General features: G+C 39.4%; 1 protein-coding gene across 4 annotated transcripts in view; it reads left to right on the top strand.

Annotated features, from left to right (window-relative positions):
- Positions 1-18,758, top strand: part of otud7b (OTU deubiquitinase 7B) — a 28,635-nt gene extending 9,877 nt beyond the window's left edge. Inside the window, exons 2-12 of one of the 4 annotated variants that reach the window (XM_026317214.1) lie at positions 5,194-5,426; positions 6,246-6,416; positions 6,732-6,962; positions 7,458-7,559; positions 8,098-8,225; positions 9,576-9,682; positions 10,130-10,257; positions 10,587-10,736; positions 11,570-11,684; positions 12,566-12,644; positions 13,740-18,758. In XM_026317214.1, the coding sequence (XP_026172999.1) occupies positions 5,342-5,426; positions 6,246-6,416; positions 6,732-6,962; positions 7,458-7,559; positions 8,098-8,225; positions 9,576-9,682; positions 10,130-10,257; positions 10,587-10,736; positions 11,570-11,684; positions 12,566-12,644; positions 13,740-15,221 (2,778 nt within the window). In that variant the 5' untranslated portion in view covers positions 5,194-5,341 and the 3' untranslated portion in view covers positions 15,222-18,758. Of the gene's footprint in view, positions 1-5,193; positions 5,427-6,245; positions 6,417-6,731; positions 6,963-7,457; positions 7,560-8,097; positions 8,226-9,575; positions 9,683-10,129; positions 10,258-10,586; positions 10,737-11,566; positions 11,685-12,565; positions 12,645-13,739 lie in introns of all 4 variants that reach the window. The other 3 variants (XM_026317213.1, XM_026317216.1, XM_026317215.1) reach the window with 3 other exon arrangements.
- The last annotated feature ends 150 nt before the right edge of the window (positions 18,759-18,908 follow it).

Below are 18,908 nucleotides of genomic sequence, written 5' to 3'. Positions count from 1 at the left end.
TTTAAAACTGCAAGTGAGTCTTTCTTTTCAGATTTGAGGCCAAACAAATTGCATAACAGATCTTTAAAACATTTAGATTGGGTTCTTTATTGGCTTATGTTGTGAGATTTTAAATTGCCACTGCTCTTCTTCAGCACCTCTTGCACGTAGCAGGCTAAAGGCCTAGTTTTTCTTATCCTTTCTAGGTTAAACATTTTATTGCTTGTTTGTCTCTTTGTGTTCCTTATCTTGTGAGCAGCTGGTAATGACCTCACCCCAGGCTGATAACTATTGTAAAAACACTTTTAAGACCTACATCACAACCACAGATGTTTCATATGCTTTTATAGAAGGAAAGCAATTAAGATTGGTTTGCATAAAAAGACAAAACAATGTTTAAAAGAATTGCATTTGAAGAGGTATAATGTGTTCACAGTAATGACCCAGAAAGGGCGATGGGGAAGTAATGACAGCAATAAAAGTTGGTGTTGTGCTTGTTTCTTGAGCTGATGTGGATGTGTTTTTTTTTTTTTTTTTTCCCCCCATACGCATACACTTACATTTTAGAAGTGATTGTTTAAGTCTGTTCTGTCAGGGAAGAATTCAATAAATAGCCTCCCAGTCTTCTTTCTACTGTCACAACGAGCAGGGCACCGTCTCCTCCAGCTCAGCTGCTCATTAGAGGACAGTGGCTGCACTGAGCTGCCTTCCCTGCTGTGGGATGTATGTGCCATCACCAGTGTGAGTGCATGTCTTCCATAAGAACAGTATAAAATATTTCCTTAATAAATAATCCAAATACAAGCAAAATAAACTTGTTACCCCAGTCCCAGCAGTGAACTGACCCTCTCGGCCCACCAAGGGCTGACGCTGTGGGCTATGGTGACCTCCCTATCTCCCTCAGTGATCCAAGCCATTCTCCCAGCCCTGAGCTCAGCACCCACGTGTTGTTAGCAGCTCCCATTACGTAAGCCCTACTGCCAGACAAAAGCTCAGCCATCACAGACACAAATCACTGACTGCCCCATGTTGGCAGCAATGCTGTTAATGTTAGCCAGTAACCCACACAGGGTCTTTCTTCTATAGATTTTTTTTTTTCTAGCAGCCATGTTTTGGTAAAAAATGAGAAAAATATAACTTTGTTTTTTATATGATATTATTGCTTTGACATTAGAGGTGAATCTCAGTTTGACTATTTCTTCTGTGGATATTTTTAAACTCTAATCAAATGGTGCAATATCAGACCTTCTGAGAAATACATACAATACAACCTTGATAAAATTTGTAGCCTCCTACATCTTCACTGTAACTATATCTTTCAATGTTAGTATCTGTCTATTTTATTGTTTTTCGCCGGGTACTACGGCTTATGGTCTTATGTTATTTTTTGTCATACCTAGAACCGAAATTATAAGTTGATTGACAGAAAAATAATTGACAACTATTTTGAGTTTCATAATTTAAAAAGTAAAAATTTTAAACTAGTTTTTGGCAGTTTGGATGAAGTCAGGTCATAATCATTCAAATAATCATTAGTTCATTAGTTTCAGCCCTAATTATATGACACCAAAAACCTTTCATAATTTAGGAAGTAACCATAACATGAAGCCCCTCCATCAATAATGCTCAACTCATGTGGGCTAATTTGACTTTCTAATGTGTTATCAAATGGGATCCAATAAATAAATAAAATAAGGCAAAGGCAAATTTATTTGTATAGAACCATTCGTACACTATGCAATTCAAAGTGCTTTACAAGGCATATAATTACATTAAAAGCATGGAAAAGAGCATTTAAAAACAAAGACATTTAAAATAAAATTAATTTAAATGAAGTAAATTAAAATAAGATGTAAAAGCACTGAAAAACTGATGTAAAACTACTGAATAAATAAAAATAATGGCACATCCTTTGAACTGTGCAAAAAGATTTAAACAAATAGTTTTCTGAGTGTTCTGAGTTAGACCCATGTGACATTGCATTTTATGCATCAGAGTGGGATGAGAGGAATGGCCAGTGTTACAGACCCACAGTGACAACAGCCAGCCTTTTGTTGGTCTGCGCTGGTACACTCTGTCCATTGCCTGTTCACCGTTCTTTCTGGCTGTCGGTGTCTTGTTCATGTCATGTGCCTGTGTGTGTAGTCAGTAGGCCAAACATGGGTTTATCAATTAGACCATTAGATGACCTGTATTGGATGCTGTCAAATAAACAGAGGTTTTACACATTGTTTTCACAAGTTAATCCCTTACTCTCAGTGTCCAGCGTCTTGGGTCTGTGTTTCATACATGACTGTTTCATGACTGAACCACACTACATTGAATTTCATTACATAGTCACTGAAAAGGCTAGTTATAGTATTACTTCATGCTGTCCACACTCTCACTTATGTCTGAGCTCTTTTTGGTTTAACTTCACTTGGTAATTGTTTAAATATAAGTACCATTCATTAAATATCTATTCCTAGTTTTAGTAATCCCTTACACCTGCGCACCAGTGTCAGCCAGCATCCAACTTGTGTTTAATCATTGAAAGAGGTTCAAAAAAGGTCACCTGACTCACACTGACCCTTTCAGATAACCCTCCAATGTGACAAAAGCTCTCCTTAAAAAAAACACAGGCTCTTAATTCATTACAATAAGACCACTGATTGCATTGGTGCTTATTGGTTGGCCTTTGGGGGGGAAATGCAGGTTATTCCACAACAAAAGCTGATCCTGGTTTAGATTTTTCCACAGTATATAATTCTGACATGTTCAACTAGGTTGGTTACTTGCAGGGCTGCAACAAATTCTTATTTACATTTATCTGTTCATCAGTTAAATTAACAATGAATTGTTTACTGTTTGTCTGTAAATTAGTGAAAAATGCCAATTAGAATTCCCCCAAAGTGAAGTTGATGTGTATTTTAATTTGAAAAACAGTCCAAACCTTAGATATTCATTTCACATCAAATGTACAAAGAAAAGTGACAAATCTTCACATTTGATAAGCTGAAACCTGCTTAAAACAACTATAATTGTCATTTTATTATCAGGACAGTCACTTAATTTTCTGTCATTCAGTTCACAGAGTTGCTAATTGTTGCAGTGGTACTTCCTGATTGATTTTACTGCAAGTCTGCAGTGAGCTGTGAGGAAAAGTGATTGCTGCCTTGATAACTTTAGAATGTAAAATTGAGCCTCAGCTGTTGTGCTGCACTGGGAGGGTGGAGAGTAATAACAAACTGGACTTCTTGGACTGGTTCGTATTACATCTTCTTACTGGTACCTATAGCAACGCGCTCACTGCAACACAGGCCCTGGTGTTGTTTTTTGTTTTGTTTTGTTTTGGTTTTTTTATATGCAGTGCTGCTGGTCAGAGCCTGGTGTAATCCACATCTGCGGTGTGTCAGTCTAAATGTCTGTATTGATACCCTCTGGTTTGAAATAGGTAACCTGCCCCAGCCTTACATTTCTGGATTGATTTGTATAAGCAGAAGACCTGAATGTAACAGAACTGACAAACTGCAAAGAGACCCTGCAGGGGAGACTGCTGAATGCCTGATTTTGCAGAGAACGCTCTAGAAATACTCTGCTGGCTGAGAAAGGCCTTTTGTACTAAAGTCTCTTCCTTCCCTGCGTGCCTGTGTGGCTTTTAATAATGATGGAGAAACTGAGGGAGGCAGCGATGGAGAGGTGTAAGAAGAGTATGCTCGTGACTCATCAGGCACAGTGGAAAAGGGTTCACTGAGTCAGAGATGAGGAAGGAACATTGGGTGGTGGATGAGACATGGAGTGGATGGGAATAGATGACTGTAGGTAGATTTAAAGAAGTCAGTCAGTCAAAACCGGATTAGGCAGTTTCTGAATATCAAGGCAACGTAATGACATAATAATAGTTTTACAGTGGTGCATTGTATTTAAATTAGTATGTTGTAGGGCTGCAACTAATAATTATTTTGATTAAACTCCTGGCTATGTTCTTGGTTAGTTGAAAGAAATGTATTTTAAAAAATGTCTGTTAATCTTCTAGGGCTCAGTGTGGAATCTTCAGGTGTCTTTTGTTGTTCTTGTTGTTTGTCACATTTGAGAAGCTGGAACCAGCAAACATTAGTAGTTTGGCTTAATAAATGCCTAAAATCACCTAAAACACTAATCATTACCACTCTAGTATATTGAAATAGAAATACCATGTGTTCTTCAGATGTACAAAGAAGATACTAGTGATAAATAATAACACTCACAGTATTAAGTAAAAAGAACACACTGTAGCTGATTCCACTGTTGTAGTCTATAGATGAAAGTTTTGCTTTGTTTTTGACCTTCAGTAATCAACAAGGTTTATCATTTACCAGATGTTTGAAAACACTGAAAGTGATATTAACACACTGAAGGTTTGTGGCAGGATCATGAGTTGTAGTTCTGTTAATGTGATTCAAAGTGTGTGTTCGCTCAGAATCTCTCTCCTGGTAAAATAAAGCCTTTAAGCTTTAGCTTTGCCCCAAAAGTACATCTTTTTACCTAGAGCTTTGCATCGATTGGCCCATGTTCTTTGCGTCCACAGCTCTGTGGTGCTGATTCTTTTTTTTTTTCTTAGTCCTGATAATGTTTCTGTATTGATTTCAGAGCTTAAAAGCACTAATGATATGGGTCCTTTAGCTCTGCTATTGAGATTTGAAGGTAGAATTGTCAAATAGGCCTCTTGGAAGGCAGTCTGTTTCCTAATATCAAACTGCATAAAGAAATATACTTACCTGACCCATTTAAATATATTGTCTTATCTAAGTGATGCTATGAATTAATCTTGTGAGCAGAACAACAGACCAATATTGACATTCTGTATCAGTATCCTGATGTGATTAACTCCAACTGGTTATAGAGTGAAAGAAGATTTGCTTCCTCTTTTTGTTTTAGGGTCATGTTTTCTGCTCAGACGTTTATAATGTCGAAAAAAATGTTTTTATGTTTGCACTGAATACATTTTCAGCAGGTCATATGCTGTCAAGGTGGAACCGAAGACCAAATTTCTTGATTTAAAAAAAAAAAAAAGTTAATAATGAGACTTAAGTTTTTGCTGCTCACAGCTTTTCTGAGTTCCTAAGAGCTATTTAAAAAAGCTGAAACCACACCATAAAGTCACCCATATTACACTCTCATTAGATTTTGGTACAGATTAGAGCAAACGCTTATACAAATGTTTAAGTTTTATTTTTATCTATGTTCTCTTTACAGGTGTGGCTGGTGAAGTAGCTTAAGGTACAGGGTTGCCACCCACACTGCTTCCTTGTTGCCTGTTGGGGAGAGCAGAGTCCCTCTGAGTTTTTCTTTTTTTTTTTTTTCTGCCCGGACGCAACCTGCCAACTTGTGAATTCATGATCACATGACCGTGGATATGGACACAGTCCTGTCCGATTTTGTCCGTTCCACTGGAGCTGAACCCGGCTTGGCCAGAGATCTGCTAGAGGGTGAGTTGCAGATTATTTGATTATACCACTGGTCTGGAGAAAACCTTTGAAAAAGTAAATATTTTTGTAGTTGTCTTAGTCTCTGTTATGCCGGTGGAATGATACAGAGGGTCCCAAGTCACAAAATTTAATGTAATCAGCGAACTGTCCAGTGCACACACTACACAGTAAAAACTAAAATACAAACTTGGAGTGATAAATGGAGTAGTGATGATTTGTCAAATCAGGTTCTTTAGGAATTTCAGTTGAACTTAAAAAACTTGTCAAATCAGTTACTAAATGTGTTCAGCTCAGTTATAGTTTAATCATCTCTTTCTTCCTTTTTATTTGGTCCCTGTTAGTTGCAGCCCTCATACACGTAAGCTAAGAAAAGGAGGGTTGGAGAGAGGGTGGGAGGTTGTGTGAAGCTGCCAGCTGGTGATATTATGAGCAGCAGCCAAATTGACTGCTCTCAGTCAGTGCTTCTGGCTTGCTACTGTTAATTAAGCTATCATACACTAACAGAAGAAAGTTAAAGCTGGAGTCAACAGGGCTTCTGTTGCCTAGCAGCATCATACATTGCAGATTTGAATATGTGTTGAGAATGTAATGCAATGCGCTAAACAGCAGCAGGCAAGCAAGCCAAAATCTGATCTTTACTCAAGTGAAGGAATGTGGCTTTATATAAGATAAGATGTCCTGTAGTTGCATCGACTTGTAGTAAATATTTAAACTCAGTAGGTACATGTTATTTGCTGGACATAGAAACAAAATTCCAGTTATCACGCTGGAGCTGTTGGCTTAGACAGATGTTGTTCCTATCCTTCTCTTTCTCTCTAGGCAAGAACTGGGATTTCACTGCTGCACTCAGTGACTTTGAGCAGCTGCGCCAGGTGCATGCTGGGAACCTGACATATTCATTCTCAGAGGAGAGGACATATGTACCGCCTGAAAAGGAGATGGCCAGGGTAGGGCGCCCTATACTCCATCGCCAGGATGAGGTGGTACAAGGTGAGGCCGCAAGCAAGTGAAATGTTTTTATTTTATAATCCATAATGTGAGCAGTGGCAGTTTGAGGTGCTGGGCTCAGCCAGCAATGTTACATAAGAACACTAATGCAAAGAGCCAAAAACAGGCTCAGGCAACAATCAGTGATAGCTTCAGTAGTTTTGACATTTGGAGATGACAGCTAACTATAGCAACCTGCCATTTTGTTTCTTTACAAAATGTATTCTGTCTCCTGAGTTTGGAAGATGACTTCAAAAAATTATCTTTAAAAATAATACCTGACATAATTTCTTGTTACCCTCTGCTGTTGTCTTTTAGCAGCTACAGAGAAGCGTCTGTCAAGGGGTATTTCCCATGCAAGTTCAACCATCGTGTCCCTGGCCCGCTCTCACGTCTCGAGCACTGGCGGTAGCAGCAGTGAGCCACTTCTGGACACACCCCTCTGCACTTTCCAACTACCAGACCTCACCTTGTATCGGGATGACTTCCGTGGCTTCATTGAGAGGGATCTTATTGAACAGTCAATGATGGTGGCGTTGGAGCATGCTGGTGAGCTAAACTGAATACCAGCCCACCTGGATACAAGCCTTTACACAGATGGGTTGCTGATTAAAAATTGTCTTTTTCCATTACTTGACACTACACACCTGTCTGTGAATGTAGTTAAGGAGCTGCTATACTAAACATTTACAACACATCGCAATACAGAAAGTTCACAAACAGCTGAATAATACGAAGTAAAGGCAGAAATTATGTCACAGCTGCTGTGTTGAAGTGACTGGCATTCACATTCATTTTGCATTGAGTAGCTTAATTGCAAAGCAAGATGACATTTTTAGGGAACTGTAATGTGACTGCTCACATAAAATCAAAAGTTGCTTACATATTCTTTCTGTAATAATACAGTCATTTTCCAACATGCCAATCAACTGTTGATACAAGATTGTTACCATTTGGGAATTCATACATGAATTTTGTTGGCTTAACTTTATTTCATGTTTTTAATGCAAACAGATAAGCGGACTTTTTCCTGTTTACTTGCAGGACGGCTGAACTGGTGGACGAAAGTAGTTCCAAACTGTCAGAACCTGCTGCCTCTGGCAACAAGCGGTGATGGAAATTGCCTGCTGCACGCAGCCTCGCTTGGTGAGTATCTTAGAGCTATACAACAAGACCCTCAGTGCTGGGGAAATTTGCACTCATTCCCTTGAGTGTGAATCATTAAGAGAGCTTCTTTGTTAGCTTAAGCTTAATTGAGTTTTACATGGTTGTAGTGTACATTCACTTAGCCTTTGTGGCCCACTTAGGAGCCGTAGTCCAGAATATTAATAATATTAATTAATAGCTAATGTGCAGGCATTGTTCCAGAGTGTGTAGAGCACAATATACTGGATAGTAGATCTGAAAATCATATTAATATGCCCAAACTTTATAAACCCTCTAAAAGATTATAAAGATAGGTTTAAACCGAAAAACAGCATGAAGAGATAGCTTTGCTTTGACTGGTTTATGGTTAATTTATCAACATTATTATATTACTATAGTTAATTTATTAACTATAAACTAGGAGAAATTTGGCCATGACACACAAATACTAAAAGACCCTGAAATGACTAATGTTCTTCATTAGTTGCTGTGCAATTATGTGCAAAATTTTGTATTTCTCAATTGTTTACTCATGCAGGCATGTGGGGCTTTCATGATCGGGACTTGATGCTGCGAAAGTCCCTGTATGCGCTGATGGATCATGGGTTGGAGAGAGAAGCACTAAAGCGCAGGTGGAGGTGGCAGCAGACCCAGCAGAACAAAGAGGTCTGATATCTTTGTGGTGACTGTAAGAGTTTGTAAGCTTTTGATCACAGTGCTCCTGGTTTGATGCTTTTGATAATATCTAATAATAAAATATACTGGAGGAGAACTGGAGAAGTACTTCCTTCCCATGGCAAAAAAGGCATGTCAGCACAGACGAAATGCAACATTGGTTTATGTGCACAGCTCACTATTGTTGTCAGGTTGTTCCATGCAGTACCAGCTCCTTCAAAACAGACTGCCAACAGGAACCAAATCCAGAAGCAGGCAGGAAAGCACTGGGACACTTTAAACTTATAAATATATTGCTGGACATAGGTGGAAATGCTTGGTACTTTCTGCACCATGCCCATAGGACATCTGTAGCAGTACGACACATATTTGTATGTATTTTAGTTTTGCCTGCAAATATATTTGAACATCATGAACCAGACATATTATAATATGCACTGAATAGCCATTGAAACCTATCACCAATGACTGCACTAATAAATGTATTCATAAGTGTGTAAACATATTTAAAAGCTGCACCTGCTGTAACAGGAGGATTTGAATTACAGAACAACCAGAACGAGTTCAGTTCAGTGGTTGGTTATTTATCAGGTGCTAGTCTGTCCTTGACCACATGCTGATGATTAAATAAAAGAAAAAAACAGTTTTATCATTGCACTACGATAATAAAGCTCATTATCATTAAGGGTGGGTCACTCCACCTATTATTGTGTAGTTTTCTACAGTAACAATAATAGGTGGAGTGACCCACCCTTAATGATAATGAGCTTTACTATCGTAGTGAAACATTTTTTTTATTTTTTTCTGACATTCTTGATGAAGAGATAAGGTCTTTTTAAAAAACAAACAAAATCGAGCAAAACCCCAAGGTTTCAGCCACGAAGTATGTTTTATAAAGTGGACACTCATAGAGGAGAAGACACATAAATGCCAAATGTTCACCCATTCTTCAGCAGCTGTCTCTGAGGCATCCTCAAGTAAGTCACTTAAAGTGAAATTGCTCCCGTGGAGCTACGTAGCAGCCTGCAGTACAGGGCTGTGGCTACACTGGGAAACATTCTTATGTGAATGTATTGTAGATGAATTGGGACATGAGTTATAAAGACAAAATAGTTTAAGCTGTTACCTTCAGTCCATATATGGAGGTTAAAGCAACACAGTGAAGGTTGCTGCTGTGTGAACAACATAGGGTACTATGTTCGAGTTAAATCTCTTCCTTCACTTATCAGTATGTAACCTTTTGGAAAGAAGCTATCACGTCAGTGCATGGTTTTATGACATTTGACACTCCTTCTCTAAATGGTAAGTGTGTGTGTGTGCATGTCCTTCTTTTCTCCTCAGTCTGGTCTGGTGTACACGGAGGAGGAGTGGCAGAAAGAGTGGAATGAACTGCTGAAACTAGCCTCCAGTGAGCCGAGAATACACTACAGCACCAACGGCACCAACGGGTGAGATCTGGCTCAAGACAATGCATGGACTGTTAACCCACCACACACTTAGTCACACTCATGTTTTTATTCATGAACAAACAACTGAAGAACTGAGTGGCTGGCCTTCATTTTAGTCCATCTGCTGTTTATTGTAGCAAACATAAGTTCAGTAGGTTACATATACTGACACTTAAATTCAATACTGTAAAAGATCATTTTATTTTTTTTAATGCAAGAAACAGCTTAAAAGCAAACATCTATATGTATTTTCACCCTAATCAGTTATGTATGGCCCACTAGAAAGTCTGCATTTCACATATATTATTGTTATATCTCGAGAAAGAATCCATTCAAAAGATAAAGTCGATCAAATTTAGTCTTCTTGAAAATTTGATTATCTCTGGTTTTGCAACATCAAAAGCAATTTAGTTCGTCTTAATCAAAGCCGTGTTTTGTTTTCTTAAGGGTGGAATCCACAGATGAACCAGTTTATGAGAGTTTGGAGGAGTTTCATGTTTTTGTCCTGGCTCATGTCCTCAGAAGGCCTATAGTGGTAGTGGCTGACACCATGCTGAGAGACTCTGGAGGAGAGGGTAAATATGGCCGTGAAACATGTAGTATATACATGTAGAACAATGTAATAATCACAAGAAGGCATGTAAAGGAAACATTTTTGGCAAAGTTGTCAGCGATTGATGGGACCTGGGTTTTCCTAATGAAGTAAACACCATCATCCACCCATGGTGGAATTCTTATGCAATTATTGCAACACTCATAAGTGGCTGAAAATTGGGAGTAGATATTAACAAACCTGCAACAAGTGAAATATTATTTTGTTGTATTGATGATAGCAGTAAAAGCCATTTTATAGACCTGGAAACAGTCCTGAGGTCCTACTTTTTGACATTTACTTCTTCCCCAGCCTTTGCTCCCATCCCTTTTGGTGGCATATACCTACCACTGGAAGTGCCAGCTGCCAAGTGCCATCGCTCACCCCTGGTCCTGGCGTACGACCAAGCGCACTTTTCTGCCCTGGTCTCCATGGAGCAGAAGGACAGCTCCAAAGAGCAAGGTAATGTTCTGCATCACTGATATTATCATGTCATTTTATGTCTTTTATTGACAGCATTATTTCATAAACAGCTGACATTTTAACAGATAAATCGTACTGCAGTCATATGCGTAACACTCATATACATTTTCCTGAAAAGACTGTGAAAACTAAAAGTCCTTAAAGAATTGAGCTTGTTTTGAACAGTTTTATAATAAGCACTATGACACACTTTTTTGCATGGTGCCCTGTGAGTCAGTCTATTTTTAAGATTGACTTTAGTGGTTTATTTAAGAATAGTGACTAATTGCCATCGGACTTCTGAGCATATCAGTTGGTCCTGAAACTCAACACTAAGTAAACAAGCAAATAAATGACCATCTGCCCATGTTAAAATTAAGCAACTTTACGGTAAATGTTTTGCATGATTTGCATTTCATCAAAAACTACATTAAGTGAGAATAAATTCATGTAAAAAAGTACTGCCTCAATCATGTATTATGCTCTAAATTAGCATGTTAGTTTTAATGCTGTTTTCTATGTTTTTAAACTAAGAGAGAAAATGTCGAACGCCAAACACTTGGGCTCACATTGAAGTTTGTGTTTAAAAAAAGTCTATACTTGAATTTCAAGACATTGCCCAGACATCGGACTGTTTTTGAGTCTAAAAATGTCTGTTTGGACAATCCAAAAACAATACTGGTCAGACCCAGCAGGCTAAATGTTAAAATAGAAAGTAAAAGAATTGATTGCACTTAGAAGCATTCTTGTTTGTAGACAATCCAGACTGCTGGATAAAAGGATTTATCTTTTTTTCTGAGAGTGCTTCCCCCCCCCCCCATCTCTACCAGCAGTTGTGATCCCTCTCACTGACTCAGAGCACAAAATGCTGCCTCTGCACTTTGCTGTGGATCCTGGGAAAGATTGGGAGTGGGGCAAGGATGACACAGACAATGTGATGCTGGCAAGGTATGGTCCTCTAAAAAAAAATTTCACACATTTACATCCATCTGTCCTTGTCAGGTTAAAGGTACATTAAATGCTTTTTACAAACTGTTTTCTTAGAGGTCACAAAAGACACAGATAAAAATGGGGTTGACATGTTCAGTTGCATATGTGCACTCTTAAAAATAGCTGTAATTTTAGGCCTGAGTGTCAGTGTCTAGGAATTGATCCTTTACTTCAGATTATCAGATTGTCAGTCACTGCCAGTGACAATACGATTATCTGTAAATATCTTCTATGAATGGAGCAGGGGAAAAAGCGCCAGAACACTACCTCTGTAAAAATAAACCTCCACCTTATTTACGTCAGTTGATGTCAGTGTGGATGTCTTATTTTAGGTGAAAAGGTGGACAGAGATGATATTACATGAGTGGATGTTAACATTGTTAGGAATGGGTCATTGAGTTAAAAGTCTAATGTAGAACAACAATTCACAACACCACGATGCTTTTAGTGCATTTGCCATTTGCCAGGCCATTCAGTCTCAGTTATTGTTAAGGAGGAGCGTGAAAGTCTGACATTCAGTTTTATCATCCATTTCCATTAACGATGAGGACTGACATTATATGTTCTATTAAGGTAGTGACCTTTGCCATTATCCCAGGGAGCAAGTTGGTTTATTTCTAACTGAATAAACTTGTGTAGATTTGTGTTCTCTGTTATTTCTCACTGTAATTCTGCTGCATTGATTTTTTTAAATTTGGTCTTACCAGTACGTTTCTGTTTATGATTATGGCAACAATATGATTACATTTTTAACGTAGAATATCATCATCACCTTAGCCATGTGATTGACTCATGTCACTGAGGTTTGACTCTGTCTCTCTCACTCCCTTTCCTTCCAGTGTGGCTCTTTCTTTGGAGGCCAAGCTCCAGATGTTACATAGCTACATGACCGTCACCTGGCTGCCCCTGCCCTGTGAGGTAAAGTTCAAAGTTCACACATCTATCCATCTCCTCTATAGCAATGAGGTTTATAGAAACAGATCAGACATTATTGGGCATCCTGCTATAGTTAAAATTGAATTTGCAGTGACAAACAAAATGCATGAGTGATAAGAGCAGGTTGGAGCCTGATGCATATATTTCAAATTAAATCATCGCACTTTGTCATTTTGCCTTGCATACAGCAGCAGTGCAGACAGAATGAAATTACGTTTATCTTTTCTAAAAGTAAACACAAATAGGTTGTAAAATAAGAGGAAGAAAAGACTGCAATGAAATTTCTGCTAACCGTAAAGGGTGGTTGAGCATTACAGAGATTCATGCATTAACCACCCTTCTTGTGGTTAATTCCCCACTTATCATATGCAAGGACGCTGTTTTTTCCTTTTACACCAGACCAGCTGTCCCCTGACTGCTGTACAAATTGTAAGTGAAAACAAAGTACAGTGGGCCATTCAGGTCATAATGTCACACCACTTACACTCTGACAATGGTCCACTTGTGTGCCTCATGCTAACACCAGGGTGGTTGGAAAGACAATTCATAGCAGTTTCATGACTAAGTTGCAGGGACTAGTCACAATAGGAACAACTGTATTAATAATGGGATTTCCAGAGATTGTTGTGTAGTAATGCTACCAGAGGAGTTAGCTGATAGCTGTGATGCTTATTATTACTGAAAGAAGGGGCATCCTATAACTGCTCCTTGCTCGAGATTAGGATGCTGCATCATAATGTAGGTCATACCGTTTCCAAATGCAGCATTCTTTATTTTACAGCTTGTGTCTGTAGATATGAAAAGGCATTTCTGACTCAGTTGTGTTCTGCAGTGGTCTGCAAAAACCATCTCAATGAATCACTCTTTTCAAATATGCTGTCTTGATTTTTTTTCCTTTACCTGAGGGATGTGTCTGTTCTTTTAATGAATTTGACTTTCCTTTGTTGAAGGTTTCAGGACACTTAATTTCTTTAAATTCTTATTTTATTTTAATTGTGTCAGCAGTTTGGGCCTGATGCATATATTTCACATCTACAGTATATCCAACAGCTTGTGTTTCTGCTTGTTTCCTTGCAGCAGGCCCCTTTGGCCCAGCCCGAGTCTCCCACAGCCTCAGCAGGAGAGGACGCTCGGACACCTCCTGACTCAGGGGAGTCAGACAAGGAATCAGTCAGCAGCAGCTCCAATGGAAATGGCGATACAGCCACAGGATCAGCTATTGGGTCCCTGGCTAAGAACAGTTCCTCTTCCTCATCTAGTTCCTCTAGCAGTGGATCAGCAGGGGTAGGGACAGGAACAGTGGGGAAGGACAAAAGCAAGAAAGAGAAGGACAAAGATAAAGACAAGAAGAGGGCGGACTCTGTGGCCAATAAGCTTGGCAGTTTTGGCAAGAGCCTGGGCAGCAAGCTGAAGAAAAATGTGGGCGGACTGATGACAGGAAAGAATGCTGGAGCTGGAGGTGCCAAGCAGGAGGGTGGGGAGAAAAAGAAGGGCTCTTTTAGAGGGAGGAAGGGCAGCAAGGAGAGCTCTCCTTCAGCCCACGCCTCAGAGGATTCTGGGAAAGGCTCCCCCTCCTCAGGTAGCGAGCGTCTCAACGGAACAGGAAGCAGCATGAGCAGCAGTGGTGGGAGCAGTACTGAGAGTGAGACCTACAAGTACAGTGCTGATGTCAAGGTCAGCCTGGGCATCCTGCGAGCCGCCATGCAAGGTGAGAGGAAATTTATCTTTGCCAGCCTTCTCACGACCAGCAACCGGCAGCCATTCCAGGAGGAGATGATCCAGCACTACCTGGCTGATGCAGAGGAGCGATTCAGGGCTGAGCAAGAACAGCAGCGTCGTGATGCAGAAAGGAAGGCTATCAGTAATGGCATTCAACCACCTAAGAAGGACGTTGTTGGTGGTACAGAGCTGAGTTACCGGCCTTATGAGGCCAAAGAGGAGTTGTTGGAGAACTCCTCACCTTCCTTCAACCAACTCAAGCCCACTCCTTTGAGTCCCTCTATGTACTCTGCTGTTGTGCCCATCCCCCGGCCCTCCCTTATAGAGCAGCCTCCTGCTGCAGCACCCCTCAACCAGCACCTTCATATGCACACCTACATGGATACTAGGCGCCAGCTAGCTGGTGGCTCCCCAGCAGCCACTTACCCTGGCCTCCCTTCATACGCTACCCTTCCCCGGCACTGCCCTACAATGCAGGGTCCTGCCCCACCTCAGTACAATAACTCACAGGGTCCATCCTCCCTGAGTCCCTCTCGCCTCGTACCCTCATATACCCCTGAGTTTGACCCCCCAGATTACCCTGGGTCTGAGCCCACTAGTGGGAACTACACCAACGGCTTTCGGGACATGCGCTCCAACCTAGACTCTCGGTGCGGGCAACCACCAGTTAGACACTACTCTCTGGGCAGTGCCGGGGGTTTGGCCAGCCTGCAGTCCAGCCGCTGTCGGACACCCAGCTGCACCTATTATGGACACCCTGAGACGAGCAACTACTGCTCCTACTGCTACCGGGAAGAGCTGAAGAAAAGGGAGACAGACCCAGCCATCCACAGGTTCTGAGTGGACCCCGCAGTGGCTTGAATTTGACGAGTGGCCTTTTCACAAAAACAAACAAAAAAATAAAAATACTACTCGGGTGGATCAGCCTCTGAATGGACAGGAGAAAGGCAGCCAGCTCCCTCCCTTTTTTTTTAGGTGTGTCACTTCCTGTCAAGAGTCTACACAACTACAGAATATACAGGGTGGTTTCTGACTGCTGGGGTCATATGATAGACCATAGAATAATCTAAATGCACTTCTGTTACTTTTTGCTGTGGCTCTTATGCAGGTGTTAAGTATGAGTGTGTGTGTTTGTGTGAGCTGTAGGCTCTCTTCCTTTATCAGTTTAACGCCTTGCTACTGTCTCCTCCTTGTGGAGAGAATGTATATGGCAGGTGTCATGCATAACACTTATCAACACACATATAAACACTAAGTCAGACTCACTATTGCATATAGTAATGCAAGCACAAAAGATAAGGCACAAGTGTCTCAATTCCTGGTCTCGTGGTTTGTAGTCTGTAATAATGTATGGATTGGTTCTTTTTTTTTTTTTTAGGGATGTCACATCCAATTAGGGTAATTTCAGTGTTATACAGATTTTACACTACTGTTACTAGATGCTTGCGTCATATGTACCTCAGAAAACAGCAGAATTAATTGATTGTTGAATGCCTTTTTCATCAGTCACTATTTGCATAATGCAAATTGAACCTACCGTGCAATGGTAATGAATAAGCGTTCTGTTGGCTGCTGTGGTGCTACTGTTCCAGAATGCAAACACATAGATGTCCATGCATTTAATACAGCTACTCTGCACTATTAGTAGTATCTTTCTGGCAAAACAGTTATTACTTTAAATTACATTTATGTCCAATTCATTTATCTAGCAACATTGCACTGTGGTAAGATACTGTTCCCAGAGCCTGATCCAGAAAATCTTATCTTGGTTTTCTCATTTTTTTAGTTGGGTCTCCCAACATTAGTTGGCATTTGATAATTGTGGCCAATCTGGGGATGCATACTATACGCTACAAAGTTAAATGTCCAATCCAGCACAACAGATTCTGGAGACACTATTCACATATTCACCGCTAAGTTACAATGATTGATATGTTAAAACACTAATGATATTTTTGGGATTTCAGAAAGATAAAAGATCAGAGCCAATAGCTAACAGATTTGTTATAGGACAACGAAACCGTGCTCTAAACGCTGTCTGCATTTGTGACAGTTGTCTCCTGTTTCTGTTTGCATGATGCAAAGTGACACATTCACTTCTGATGGATGTTGACTCACAATAACATTTCATTACAATCCGTGTTGTTCTGACAAACTCTGGTAGCAATTGTCAAAGCTTCACACAGTTCATGGCCCCAAAGATGTTCAACTAAAACATCATGTATCCATAGCCTAACTAATACATTTTAATGCTTATTTTTGTTGCCCATTGCAAATTGTAAAGTTCTACTGAAGGCAGTTTCTTAACTTATTGCGTTTGTCTCACCAAAACCAGTTCCATAATCTTGTTTTGCACAAATTCAAGCACTTTCCTGATGTCTGTGGATAGAAAATGTTTTAGTTTTTGAAGTGGCCTGTTGTTCTTTGTTGGTCTCTGCAGACACTGCCACCTCTGTTCATGTGAAATCGGGGCCAAGGCCTGAAGGTTTTCCCTAAAGGATTCAGTTACTGTAGAGCTAAAGCTTTTTGCTGCCAGCAACACCATCTTACACGGTTTCCTAGTTCCCTTTTCCAGCAGTTGTCCCTGTGGCGTCACAGTCCTGTTTGTATGTTGTGCAAGGTGAACATCCAGTATCCACTGCTTGCTTTGTTGCCTGCAGTTTCTACTGCTACTGCCCCTCAGATTTAGAATATTAGTATTATTCATTCAATTTGCGTTGAAGCTATTAAAATAATGCTATTATGTTTTTCAGTTAGACGAGTATCAACTAACGGCTGGCTGATGTTTTGAGTTTTCCTCATCATAATTTTAAGGCTGTTTTAGTTGTACATGTCAAATGACTATTTATATACTTAAATGTGTTATTTTTTTCCCTGTAATAAGCCATCGTGAGGAATTTCTTTTGGGGTAGTGTGACACAATTTGTTCTTTGGGTTTAAGTCCATTATGAAAGCACAATTTAGTATGCGATTCACTGCCTTGCCCAGTTGAGGGCACTCTTGTTTTTCTTTTTTTTTTAAATCTAGTATTTTGAGCTTGGTCTCATACCCTACACCCAAACTAACAACAGTAACATCAGTTTTAGGGAATAATTGTCATTTATGTTCTTTTAACACTATATCACAATATTTACAGATGCTCTTTGACAACAGAGGGAGACTCTTTGCTGTGCATTTAGAGACATTAGTTTTAATGACAATAAAACACTTAAACCTTGCTATTCCCCGCAAAACATTGTATTTGCTGTGTTTGTGTGTTGAAATGTGTCCATGCAACAGCATTTTAATTCAGATGAGACCATCATTTGTTCCCTAACTGTGGGAAGGTGTAAAAATGTGTATGTGTGCATACTTTCTTGTCCTCCTTCCAAAGTAATAATTAGCTTACAAAACTTTTTACTTTATTTAATTTTTTGCAATAAAATGGATGCCTCAGAAACATGTAAAACACCAGACTTTACAGGCTACAAACACTTTTTGTATTTTAGGAAAAAAGGAGTGGTTATATAAATATGTTCCAAGTTATTTTTGTAAGCCCAAAGTTTTACAGTGTTTTTAAAAGGGTAAGAATGTATATTGTTGGATACTAAGACAGGTGTGGATGATAAGCTTGTAGGTGCCTGGATCTGGTGTAGAAAAAGTGACAATTTAGCTGTCAGAGGCGACTCCTTAATGAGCCTCGTGTTACTCAAGGCTCTCTCATTGCAACCTAAATTCCTCAGTTCTGACCTTACAAGAATATATATTTATAGTGAGAATTTTTTAATAGGTTTCCTTGTGGAATGTTTAGTTGAGATGATTTAGGATGTTCTTTCTCACATGGCAAAATGTTAAGCTGTCTGGCTTTTATTTGTTTGTTGATTTATTTTATTTGTACTTTTTTTAACTTCTACAGCCACCAATCCATGTGATGCTAAAACATGACAGTAATGTTCCCATTGACCCAACTCATTTCCTTCACACTGGAAGAGAAATGGCTTAGAGTTTAGTTTTGCAACGCACCTGACCCGTTACATTTTTATTGTACAACACTGTAATTTCTGTGGGAACAGAACATTCATCATCGTGACATTAACATGGAATACTTCGAGTTGCATGGGACTGGAACTGTTGCATGTAAATGGCAATCCATTTTTACCAAATTTGTGCATTATTTTAACTTGACTTCAGCTGTCCTGGTATTCTGATCAGTTTTTATTTTTTATCATTTTAATGTTTTAGTTTTTTTTTTTTTTTTTTTTTTCTTGAAAGGAGAAACTTAAGGCTGTGTGACAGTGCAATCTGGATAGAAAGAACATCAGATTTTATGTTAGGTTATTATTATAATTATTACTTTTTTGCACCGTTTGAATAAATTCTCATTGTATTTGAACAATACTATGCTTCTTCTCTCTTTTGTGATTCAGGTGAAAAACATTTTTCTCCTTATCGTTATTAAAGTAGAGCAGCAAAGACATAAACCATCAGTCAAATACAAATACATTCAATGGAAAACATAAAGTTTAGCCACATATTTTATTCTTACAG

Source organism: Mastacembelus armatus, chromosome 16 (genome assembly GCF_900324485.2).
Source record: "Mastacembelus armatus chromosome 16, fMasArm1.2, whole genome shotgun sequence".
NCBI lineage: Eukaryota > Metazoa > Chordata > Actinopteri > Synbranchiformes > Mastacembelidae > Mastacembelus > Mastacembelus armatus.
This window is presented reverse-complemented; position numbering and strand designations above follow the sequence as displayed.